General features: G+C 40.4%; 1 protein-coding gene across 4 annotated transcripts in view; it reads right to left on the bottom strand.

Annotated features, from left to right (window-relative positions):
- The window catches only part of LOC124151016 (calcium-transporting ATPase sarcoplasmic/endoplasmic reticulum type-like), a 62,155-nt gene that overhangs the window by 34,851 nt on the left and 13,834 nt on the right, over positions 1–13,470 (bottom strand). For all 4 annotated transcript variants that reach the window (XM_046523248.2, XM_046523247.2, XM_046523249.2 and 1 more), the window contains exon 4: positions 3,859–3,963. In XM_046523248.2, the coding sequence (XP_046379204.1) occupies positions 3,859–3,963 (105 nt within the window). The remainder of the gene's footprint in view (positions 1–3,858; positions 3,964–13,470) is intronic.

Raw genomic sequence — 13,470 nt, 5'->3', positions numbered from 1 at the left:
CCATGTAATAACCTATCTGAAAATTCTGTATTGATGCTTTATTATGTCAATTGCTTGTCATCTAAGGTTAATGTTTCAAATTTCAAATTCAGGATTAAAACTGTCAACTGGTCCTAGAATAGTAAACTTGAGATTTAGTTAGTCTTTAATGATGATCACTATCTCATGCCTCATTTGTTCTACAATATACCCCTGAAACAGCCAGACACAGGCAACCCACCCGGACAAAAAAAAAACCTACCCTACAGACTAATCTCAACCCTACCCTGAAGCAACCCAACCCTTCCCTACTCTGAAGCACCCCACCCAACCCAACCCTACACTGAAGCACCCCACCCAACCAATCCTACCCTGAAGCACCCCACCCAACCAATCCTACCCTGAAGCACCCCACCCAACCCTAAAGCACCCCACCCAACCCTACCCTAAAGAACCCAACCCTACACTGAAGCACCCCACCCAACCAACCCTACACTGAAGCACCCCACCCAACCAATCCTACACTGAAGCACCCCACCCAACCCTACCCTGAAGCACCCCCACCCAACCCTACCCTAAAGCACCCCACCAAACCCTACACACTAATCATAACCTTCCTATTAAAGTCCACAAAGCATCATAAGTCAGACATCATAAAAGGCAGGGTTCAATGAACCTGGCACTTAACGACAGAGTTATTCAAGTGCTCTGTCTGTTTAGAATATGCTCAAGATATTAGCCCCGATATAGTGTTTCCCCTGAGAGATGAGATCCTACCTCACCCCCAGGCCCCCAGCTGCTAGGGGCTATTTTCTGGAAGCTATTTCTGCCGCAGTAGTACCCACATAACTCTGTTACTCTAGAGCAGCGCCAAACACCATTAGGTGCCAAAGGTGCTGGTCCAATTAGTAATCAAGTCATGGAAATTAGTCTGCGGTGTTTACAAAGCTGTACACCTATGTATAAAAACATGTAAGAGAAATGTGATATGTCATATCTTTGTTTAACCCCCTCCTCCTATCTTCTGGTCCAAAGCAAAACAGATCTGAATTGGGAAATGCTAAAGTTGGCTTCGCGCAAACACCAATGCCACCAAAGACTAAATATTGTATGTTGATAATACTGGGAATAACTCCCGATAAAGGTTTCTGAAACCTAAGTTAGCACACAATCATGTCTGTATTTCATGTTTTCATGTTTGTGTATTTTTTATACGTGAATCTATATTGATATTAGTCATGTTACCAACAGTATTTTCTGGTTACCATAGTTAGCATTTTTCAATTTATACTGTAGGTAACTTGTAAGGAAGAGAATTTATAGATGTCAAATTATTTTTTAAAGAATTTGACATCCATAAATTCTCTACCTTATGTGTATCACTTCTAAATGTCATTCAAAGACTATGTAAGTTATGTTTTAGTTTTCATATTGACTTGTGTTTCCTTGTTAACATAATGTTTCATCCAGTTGATAACCTAGTTAACACCCTAGTTTTTAACCTTGTGAATAGATGGCTTATCTTAGCTGTAGTTCCATTAGACAACTGAACTATCTGGCTTTGCTAATCTGACCACCCATGATCTGGACAAGATACAGATCCCTTTGTAGCTGTTATAACTATCTACTTTGTCCCTGAAGGGTGCTCAAAAGACTTCACCTCGTCTACAGAATACCAAGAGTCCAGTTATGATCAACAGAGCTGGGCCATTGTTTACCATAGGCTGGTGTTTTAGTGGTCATAAAACTGGAATGGAATATCACCAGACGAAGGCGATTGTGACTGTAAGAGGAAGATACAGAGCACATCCCAAAGGGGCCCTTTCTTGCTGTTACTCCACCGTCCTACTGCCCTAGTGTGGGTGGGGGCATTTACAGTGTGGGTCATATCCCCAGGTGGAGGGGTCAATACCAGGTTGGAGGGGTAGATCTCCACCATGGAAGGGTAGATCTCCAGGTAGAGGGCTAGATACCTGGTTGGAAGGGTAGATCTCCAGGATGGAAGGGTAGATCTCCAGGTTGGAGGGGTAGATCTCCAGGATGGAAGGATAGATCTCCAGGATGGAAGGGTAGATTCCCAGGTTGGAGGGGTAGATCTCCAGGATGGAAGGGTAGATCCCCAGGTTGGAGGGGAAGATCCCTGGGACAGAGGAGGTCTAGATCCTCTAGGTAGGGAAGACTGGGTGATGACGGTCACTGAGTGGGGTGGTGCTTTCTCTACATACAGTGCGGGAGGGCATGTACAATTGTGAAGGACGCCCTTGTACATTTTCATATGGAAACGTACCTCCAATAAGAATGTGTTATTATGGAACACATAACTTACGGATTATTTTTCTCTCCAAAATGAGCAACATTTGGCGAGGGAATGCCACAGATGTAGAACAACAATTCTATGATGTCATGAAGCCAATAAGAACATACAGCACATCCACCTCCCCACAGCAATCTATCTCCACCAGCGTTCAGGAGGTCTGTATGTGGTGATGCATGAAGGCTGTAATTACCAGGGGAAACCTGTACAAGCAGCCAGTCATTCATGGGAACAGGATACCCATATACTGTGATGCCTAATACTGTGATGCCCACACAAGCTTTGATGTGGGCCAGCAGGGTAGGCAGAACAACCAACAGTTTATTTCCCATCCATTAAGCTCATCAGGGGAGGTAATTACTTAGGTCAGAGGAAGGTCACTAAGACCAACTGGCGGTAGAATGCGAAACAACTATTAAATCCACCAACTTCAGATCCTTTTACTGTATTTGTAAAAAGAATTTAACTGGCAGGCTGTTTAGTAAATGTCAGGGTGTGACTGCTAATGATATGCAAATTAACCACAGTAGCTTTATTAGGGATCTTTTAACAAGCAGTTGTGTTTAGGTTTTGTTTTCGGCTGACTATAGCTGATTAGATTCATAAATTACAATGTGAGTTGGGTTTTATGCTGCTTTTGGCAATATTCCACCAATACCACGGTGGGACACCAGAAATGAGCTTCACACATTGTTCCCATGATGTGAATCGAACTCTGGTTGTTGGCGTGATGAGCGACCGCTTTAACCACAAGGCTACCCTACCATCCCTAGAGATAACAGAAGTAACCACAACGTGTTTGCTTGTACTGGTGTTGATGTTCTTTGATAGGAAGCCATGCAGTCAACCCCTATTATTCTCATCACAATCAGTTTGAGCATGTTGAGTTAATTCTAATTTAGCAGGCTAAAGGTTTAAAGCTTATAATTTCTTATGTAAAATCAATACCTTGTTGAAAGTCTTACTGGTTTAATAAATAAACTCAAATTGTGACCACCTGGTAAATAATCAAGTCTGTCCCATACAATGTGTTTGTTGTTTAACGCTGCACTCAGCAATATTCAAGCTATAAAACGGCAGTCTGTAAATAATCGAGTCTGGACCATACAATCCAGTGATTGACATCATGAACATCGATCCACACAATTTGGATACGATCAACCAAGTCAGAGAGCCTGGCCACCCGATCTTAGTCGCCTCTTACGACAAGCATGGGTTGCTGAAGACCAATTACAACAATGGTCATTATGCACAGTTATGGAGAAAATATGTATCAATCATAACATGGTTTAAGTAGGAGAAATGACTTGAATCTACCAATTCCGGGAATGGAACATATGAGCCACAGGTTGATTCGTCTTCAGAAATAAGATTCAAATTATTTCTCCATTATGAAACATACTCATAAGGGGCCAACTAAGTTATATTAACTATCAAAGGTGGTTTGGAAAATTTTCCCCCTCCGCCAGTGCTTCAACATGTTCAAAACATCCCAGGCACCCTTGATGAAAAAATGGTTGGCCCCTAAATAGTTGAACAAAATGAATACAAATAGAAGAACGTACCTGCCACACGCCCACTACTGCATTGGCTATTAAAATGGTTAATATAACAAATGGTTCTACGAAGGCTGTCACTTGCTCTTCATTCTCTTCAAACCAAGCTAAAACCTGCAACAGAGAAAAAACAGAAATCATGAGACACAGAGAGACTGACGAGACTAGGAAGGAATGGAATGAGTGAGTGTTTGTTTGGTTTGTTGTTTAACACCGCACTCAGCAATATTCCAGCTGGGACCAGACAATCCAGTGATTGACAACATGATTAAGTGACTCATATCATGAGCATCCATCCATTGGGATCGATGACAAGCATCAACCAAGTCAGCGAGCCTGACCACCAGATCCCGTTAATCGCCTTTTACGGCAAGCATAGTCGCCTTTTACGACAAGCATGGGTTGCTGAAGACCTATTCTACCCTGGAACATAGTTCATAGTTAACATCAAACTGACAAATTGAAGGTCTATATATAGGTATTACTATACACATATAGTATTTTTAATTTCATTATTATTAACAGATATATCGTGACACTTTTGAGTCGACATATTGATACTAAACTTCCCAATCAATTACCCTACATCTCAAATAGTAAACATGTGAAATGGTCATTGTGTAGATTCCCCAGTCATTCATTTCAGATTTTCAAGTGATTAAGTCATATTTTCTCTTGACACTACAATGAAAGAATTGAGAAATTAACAACCCAAATTCCCGTCTCAAACAAATCCCTGCATTGTATACACAGGGTCCATATTTAATCAGCTCTTGCAACAAACGGAACTAATGGGCCCTAGGGGGTATGAAATAACTATCAGCCTTCTACTACGACCCAACACCAAACACCACAGCTATTCCAAATCAATACAGACATCACTGTCCATGTACAAAATGTCATCTTTAATGAACAGTTCACACTACTGGACAACTTTAAGGATCTCCAATCCAGAAACTCAGCCAGGCAAATTTGTTTCATCAAGAAAACCAAGATAGACCTTTTTACTTTCCAGGTTCTGCCTGTTAAATCAATCCCGATATTCTATTCCCTTTGTGCTAAATTAAGATGCAGGATAGATGCCAACAATTCAGGTCTCATTTACCAAACCCATGGACACATCTTCAAACATGTGAGCAACAAATTGGGAACGGGGCCTATTTATTCCGTTTGGAGCACCTCGATACAATGTAGATAAGATCCTTATATAGCAGTCTTCGTCCCCGGTGCATAAAGACGAATTATTCTCGCTGTTTCTGAGAGCAGACTGCAGAGTTTTTTAAAGCAGTTGACAAGTTTACAGGATTGTGTTTTATATCAGCCCCCGGACAAGCCTCCCTTCACGGAAAAATCAATACTCAACACATTCGGTAGCTGTGAGGGCAAAGGTCATCTATTTCTTATGTCGGAAAGTACAATATCCACATTAACCATTCAGCTTTTGTCTAGACCTGCTCAGAGACTGATATAAATCTACAGCAAACATAAAAAGACAATCTCAACGGGGAAAAAAGAATTAATCCAATTACGTCAATACAGTTATAACCCTAAATGTGGAGGCCTGGTTGTGGTGACTTTGACTCCACTGATAACAAGATCAAATATAGAGGAAGGGGCTTTCATGCTGTATTTTACATTACTGCATTGAAGGGAATTGTTGTAACACCTATACAATTAAGAAACTGAGCCTTAATAAAATCCCAATATGCCTGCCAAGGCCAATAAACAATGAGTCATTGTTTGTTTTCAGCAATATTCCAGCTATATGATAGCGGTCTGTAAATAATCGAATCTAGACAAGACAATACAGTGATTGACATCATAGGTATCGATCCACGCCATTGGGATCGATGACATGCATCAACCAAGTCAGCGAGCCTGACCACCCGATTCCTTTAGTTGCCTTTTACGGCAAGCATTCATCGGGTTGCTGAAGACCTATTCTACCCCAGACTTAAATGAGTCCTTGATAAATCCCTGTCATTCAACTTCATGGAAATGTACTAGTTCCAACTTCTATCAATAGCTGATTGTTAACATACAGTGGTCAGGTCAAAGTGCAAATGACCACAAGTGACCACAACCAAACCTTTGACCTATGATAAACGATACCCAGATGCCTTTATTTATAACTTATGCCAATGCTTTCTCATGAGGCCCCAAAGCAATTGTTTAACACACTATAAAAGGTGTATAGATATTTAGATTCACAAATCAGAAGTACATAAGACTATAAAATACTCCAGTTAATGATAATCTGTTTCCAACTCCAAATGTCGAGTCTCTGGTTGTGCAGAACTTCGGATCCCTGCACACTTACTATATTTATCACTATTTTAACCCAAAAGTGTCAAATTCCTTGTTGCCTCAAACTCAATTAATAATCCCAAGAGTAAACATAAGATACATCTTATCCAGATAAGTCGAACTCAAAATTCTAAAAAAAGCACAAGATGGAATTAGCTTAACATAATATATGGCATATCTATCACAAATGTAGAAGCAGTATTTGAAATAATTTTAAACCCAACAAGATAGTCGAGCAGGTGACCCATAAGTGTTGCCCATAAGTTACCTGCCTACATTCAGGCATCATAAATATGCAAAAAAGTACAAAAACTATAAGAGACAAATCATGTCTTGACTCAGTTGAAACAAGGCAAACAACTATTTGAGAATCTACAAGGGGTTATAATATAACGGATTACATCAGTAGTCTTAAAATTAGCTGTCAGGCAGTCGGGTTGGAGGATATTTCATGCAGCCCGACAGAAAAGTTACCAGCCACGGGCAGGCAGTTATTTCGGACACTGTAGAAGTGACAATGCTTTCGTTCTCACTGACCTAATATGATTGGGTAGAACTACCCAGGCATAAAACAAAGACTGCAGCGTCCTGTGTATTGAGTGTCGTTCAGCACGAGGTACTGACATGGGAGCTTGTAGCCATAGCAGGCATAATCCTAATTTATGAGGGGATTTTGTTGAAATCTGTTGGCCCAGTTTGTGTAACACAAAGTAAACAGCTAGAGATGGTTCATGTCTGACACACCTACATGTAGACATTAACAAACTCAGGCTGTACGCGGTCAAACAGGAACATAACGTCTTCAGTGAACGGATATACCAAGACAAAATACACACATCTCACTGGGGAAGAATTCTAAATTTCAGCTTTTGGTTCTGATCAAAACACTTTCATACAAAACCATCTTATTTCACCTTTTGCTTATTTCATGTTCAGACAAATCCGAAGAAAACAGACTCAATGTTTAGTGTTTAGATAGTGAGGTGCGTTAACACAGCTTTGGACAGAATTTCACCTGTCAAGTGTCGCCGTCTGCTCCATGTGTGATAAATGCCTAGATATCCTAGTCAGTTGTAGGGACAACCAGTGTTAGACATTGGCACTAGCCCTATAGTCCTGGCCAAACTGCCTTGCCAATAGTAAAGGTATCATAAGGACTAGTAGAAATTTGCCAGGGTTTTGCTATGATATCATTATAAGGACTAGTAGACTATCGCTCACAACCAGCATGTCCTACAAGGCAAGGGACACAACTCTTCACAATAGGACCACTCCCTTGCATTAGATATGACACAAAACTATTTGAACAATTCAAAAGTTAATCTTCCCGAATCTTCAGAAGTTGATAAGAAAATGGATCCACACTCCTGCCGCAACAATGTTAAAATGACCTATATCATACCCTCGTACTAAACCCGATGTCCCATGGACTGGAGTTGGCACACTGACCTACATCAATGATACAGCCACTTGCAAACTAATGTGATAAACAATCCCGTCCTCCCAGCAGGCCCCCAGCCTCCATTACACAAGCTGCTGATGTACATCTGCTGAAGCTCTCCAAATATAGTCGAAGCTGATCCTCCCAAAGCCCCCTGGGAGTAGACAGGAGTTAGAACACTGGTAAAATGTTGCGACTTTCAGCTAGCTTATACAGTCATCTTGAGAAATCCAGCAAAAAGATACCACCAGAGCATTAAACCAATATAAGCCTGTCAATATATCACAGTTAGCATTGCTAAACAAAAACTCTTTCCATCTCGTGATAAAAGAGCATTCGCTTATCCCTGTTTTTCTTCCCTACAAGTTTGATCAAGGAGCAAGCTATGGCATGTCTTCTCAGTGAGGCTATCTCACCCAGGAGGGTAGGGGTGTCACGATAAATCGAAATATCGATATATATTGCTATTGGTAAGCACTTAAAAGTCAATAAATCGATTGTGAAATCAGTTTCCGATCAAAAGTATCAATTTCAGTTGGGAATATCGATAGTTTCGATTGTATTTACCATATCAATAAAATACAGGCTATGCTGTTCAAATTTGTTTTTCTTTTGATCATGAGTGGTAGTAATTTACACATGGTAATGTGGAAGTTTCTTTTTCTTAAATTATTAGGGTAGAGAAAAAACAAATCAGTCATATCTCAAACTATACTTTTTATTTGTTGTTGTGGTTATCACATTCAAAGGAAACTTCAGTTCCAAGGTTGAATTCAACTCTAAAATCCATCTTAAATGATACACTGAAAACTATCGATATTTATCGCAATAGTTGCTTGCAATATCAATAGTTATCGCAATAGTGATTTCCAGACCAATAGTCACCCCTACGGGAGGGTACTACCTCGTCCCCCAGACCTCAGAAAATATTAAGAAAGGAATCCAACTCAAGTCTAGAATGATTTGGCAAGTCTATATTGCTTAAGCTCTACACTGTTCTGGGCTCCATTTGAATTTTACTTCATATTTTATGGATATATATAGTTATACTTTATTTCTGGGACTAACTGTTAGTGCAGGTTCAGCTGCATCATTATGATACTGGTCAGCTGGGCATGAAGAGCAGTGCTAAGCAAGACAGCGTAAAACAGATACAAACTGTGGAGGCCTGATTTGGGTATCTTCAGTCATGCCAAAACCTTTTGAGTCTTACAAGCCCCATCTTAGCTCTCAGTATTAGTGTCAGTTGATGCCAGTGTTATTAGAGGGGCTATTATTAGCTGAACTTACTAACTGAACACAATTTCACTAGACACTTCGCAGACTGTATCCATAGTAATATTAATTTAATGAAGCACTGATTGCCACTGAAGCATCTCCTACAGATGGTTGCACTTATTCTGGCACGATTGGAAGCAAATTATTAATAACGGATTCTAATTTCACACAATCAGAATAAACATTCTGAATGTATTACTGAATCTCAGCAATCTGACACCGAGGTTCTGCTGTCCAATTGGGACCAAATATGAGAAATACTAGACTGGCCCTCGGAATGTACTTCTACATCCACCAATGTCATTTTCTGGTGATGCCAGATTGCAAGGCTGAGTCAAGTATAATACCTCATTCAATATTCCACCAAGTTTCCAGTGAATTGCACCTCTAGTTAACCATGCAGTACTGAGAGTGAGCACCGCTACCTAGCAACTCCTATCTGTGGAATAACCTCCACGTCTGCTCTCAAGGACACACTGCTGCGGAGGCAACGGTGCTGGCAGGAAACACTGCTCCTGTTGTACTCATCTCCCCAACAAGCAGTCATGCAAGTTTTTCCATCCAAAACCGTTTTTCCACCACAGCACTTCCTTGCATGCGGAGCCCCTTCTTCAGCATCGTGTCTCAGTCCCACACCATATCTCAACAGGAACCCATGCTTGAAACAGCCATGTATTCATTTCACAAGAATTGCCTCGATCTTCAAAACTAGAATCAATCTCCAAAGCATGTTTCGGCATTTCTTACAAATTCAGACGCATCAAGGGACTTTTCACATCAATTTTCTTTTGTTGATGGTTTCTACATATTTCGGTTTATTTTCATTATTCTCAGAGGAATCCAAACTTACTCATCTCCGTGATTTGAGGCTGACATTTATGGTTGATGGCTGTTTCTGTTAACCATTCTTGAGAGATATCTACTTGCACAGCATCGCGACTATTTTTATGCTTCAAGCATGTCTTAAAGTAGAGATAGTTCACCTCTACTTATCCTTTAACAAGCTCACAAAATCAACAGCATCATGTGATTTGCAAACTTTTCCCACCAAACGTTTTTATCAGGTCTGCCGAGATCTAACAATGCACTACTGGGAGCCATGACATGAGTTGAAATCATTCCAAGTTTTGCAGATATAATGGAACTCTGAAGAGATCTTTTCAAATCTGGTGAAAATTTTAGCTTTTTTCTTTCAGCACTCATCATTTAAAGTAAGATCTTTGAACCTTTTAAAAGCAAATATCTGGTTAAAAATTTAAACCATTATTGCAAATTTTCCTGGTACTGATAATGATACAAAACTCTCATATGCCCTTAAAACACAAATTATTCATAAGCAAACCAACATATGCTATATACATGATATAAGCTCTCTATCATGTAAAGAATGTTGACTGGTGAGACAGTGTGTAAGTGTTGTAATGGCCTAACTATGTACATACTTATTCCGGCAATGACGGCAAGATACCAATGTTTGTTCAGCACTGTCCACCACCACGCCCTAGTAGACATCAATAAATCTCTGCAGAAACCACCAATAGACTGTCCCCTGATCTCCGATAATCACCACCAAGATGGACGCCCGGTGTCTAGTGAGAGCGTTCCAGAGGAAATTGGTCATGCTCTTTAACTGATTACAAGAAATGTCAGGAACAATGAGAGCTTCCTAAGGCGTGGACAATGTGTTCCCTGTACATTTACTTATTAAAACAAGAATATCTGGGAGGTTCTAAAACATTCACAGCGATAGAAACTGTTTTAGTTGACTAGTCCTTACAATGATATATAGCAAACCCTAAGAATGACAAATTTCTACCCGTCTATTGGGCAGTTAGACGGGAACTATAGGACTAGTGCCAATTTCTAATGATGATTCATTAAATGTCTTGTTGACAAGCTACAGCCGAATGGAACCGATATGACTACGTTGGACTCGTATTCATTCTGATTGAATACAATCATTCATTCATAATTTCATCACGTGTTCATTGTATTTTTATGTTTGATCATTTTCACAAAAATTCTAAAAAGATGGCGTCATCAGTTACCTTTTGAAACCTTTGAAAATTTCATGTCATAAGTTTATTCAAGTAGTTGAAATAAATTAAATGTCTGGCAACTGATGAAAACACATGCACTAATGGTCAGTGAGCATGGACACCTGAAATGGGCTTCACACAATTGACAAGCAGCATTTTCATCAAATAGGCCACCCCACAGCCCAATGCTTGAGGATACAGATCGACACCAACACAATCATCACCTGAGTGAGTGAGTGAGTTGGGTTTAACGCCGCTTTTAATAGTATTCCAGTTATATCGTGGCGTGTCAGCTTAATGTGGGAGGAAAGCCCGAAGTGATACAGGTCTCAGACGTTTACCACTTCGGTGAAACCCACGAGCACGGGTATGGTGCTGACAAACCTAGAAACATAATCGGGGCGAACCAGGATTCGAACCCACAATCATAGGTTTCTGGCGTGCCCAAGGGACGCAACTCTGCACAGCGAATTGCGGCGCCTTAGACAACTAGGGCCACCCGTGCCCCCCAATCATCACCTGAGTGATGAAAGATGCCCTGTTATGTATCTATGTATCAACATATCCACATCAATTCATACAGCCCCACTAATCAATGCCGGTCCTGTCCTGTTTGTTAGTGTTACTAGAAGAAAATATCTTCAATTCTGAAGCTGTTCCACAAAAGCATGGTGGTATTTTTCCATGAAGTTTGCCGATTTAAATCTTAACCTAACCCCTATAATGTTAAACTTCTTAAACAAGGTTATGACAAGGACTCCTTGACATACATGCTGAACTTTGAACACAATAGCTGATATTTCTTCAGACACATGTTGCGGGCAGATCATTGTGGCTCTCTGTACCAGCAGAGCAGCACCATCTTGCTACATGGCATTATAATTCAACAATTTATTGATCGGATGTCAGCTGAGTCTTCCGATCGTTATTGTAACTCATCTCTCCCCGTTGGTAGTTTGACACGATCTTCGCCCACAATTCAAGAAGCGGCTACTCCTGAATTCACTGACCTGTGATATACACCTGGTCAAGGTCATTTTTCATGATTGACATAAAAATGCCATAAAATGGACCCCAGGAAGAGAAACGTCTTGCTCCACAAAGCCATATAGTATTACACAACCATCAAATGTGCAGCTAATGTTGTAGATGACAGTGATAGCCTAGTGGAGATATCAATCATCCCATTGCAGAGGCAGAATTCCAAAATTACATTTTATAAAAACACAGCTATAATTTAAGATTATTTTTGCTACTTTCGTAACTTGTACTAGATCATCAGGCTTGTTGCGGATGGGTTGCGGAAGTCTTATTCTAACTTGGATCTTCACGTAGCAATCAAGTTTGTATGCATTGTGCCTTGTTCGCCTGTGACTGGAGCAGGGCTAGGCCCTGCCAGTATTACGCCAGTCCACCATTAGGGAATATGATGGAATATAGTCATAAATCTAGTTCAAAGAGCTTCAAATGCAATACGATCACATAAAATGTTCAGACTTGTCAACACTTCTATTTTCAAGTGGACAGACCCATCCCAAATTCTGCCCATCTCTCACCAAGTACAACCTACTCCACTGATCACAGAGCCCACAGAACAGACATGCCCTGTATTGAAGCACAACCTGCTCTCGCTTCCTGTGCTGACAAGGCAGATAAAGAAGTACACACTATACCATGGGGCTGACGTGCACTTGATAAGATCAACCGCAGCAGATGTCTGCCCAAAATAGTTCAAAATGAATTTGTTCCTAAATATACATGTGTATTTGAAAATCTGCTAGCTCAGGTAAGCACCTACAATCCTGTAATTTCATAACTAAAAATGTTCTAAGATTATGTTTACAATTTCTTCTTGGAAAAAAAATCAAAGTACTGAATCTGTACTGTATTGGTATCAATATTCTTGACTTTATTCTGTGTAGATAACTAATGATAATATGAAGTTCAATATTTCATGTCAAGGCAGTTCATTGAAACAGGTGCCAGAGTTTTACCTTGACTTATGTAAGTCTGGGTCCAGGGGACCCCTAAATTACTTTTAATGGTCCTAATAGGTAATATGAGGGTCCCATAAAGTAATGAAATTGTGTAGTGTACTGTACCTTTTGATAGTTACTCTACAGCCTGGGATGAATCAATGTGGACAGTGCTAATGATTGGTGGATGAAATGACAAACACTCATAACTGCTTTTAGTGAGTGAGTGAGTATGGTTTTACGCCGCTTTTAGCAATATTCCAGCAATATCACGGCGAGGGACACCAGAAATGGGCTTCACACATTGTGCCCATGTCGGAAATCGAACCCGGGTCTCCGGCATGACAAGCGAACGCTTTAACTACTAGGCTACCCAACCGCCCCATTACTGCTTTTAAGACACTGTAGGTAAAATGAATATTATTGTGCATCCCTCAGGGTGCAGAATTTTCTTTTTCTACGTCCTTTCTCAGCATTTGTGCGTACTTGACGCAGGTTTGTCCGTCGTGTAAAACCCTGGGTTCTCTCCAACATGGAACAACCTCATAACCTGTGTGGTGTGCATTATTTTTACTAGCCA

The sequence above is a fragment of the Haliotis rufescens genome, unplaced genomic scaffold (genome assembly GCF_023055435.1).
Source record: "Haliotis rufescens isolate VD_foot unplaced genomic scaffold, xgHalRufe1.0.p SCAF_15, whole genome shotgun sequence".
Taxonomy (NCBI): Eukaryota; Metazoa; Mollusca; class Gastropoda; order Lepetellida; family Haliotidae; genus Haliotis; species Haliotis rufescens.
Note: the sequence above shows the minus strand (reverse complement) of the source record. Positions and strands in the feature narration are given on the sequence as shown.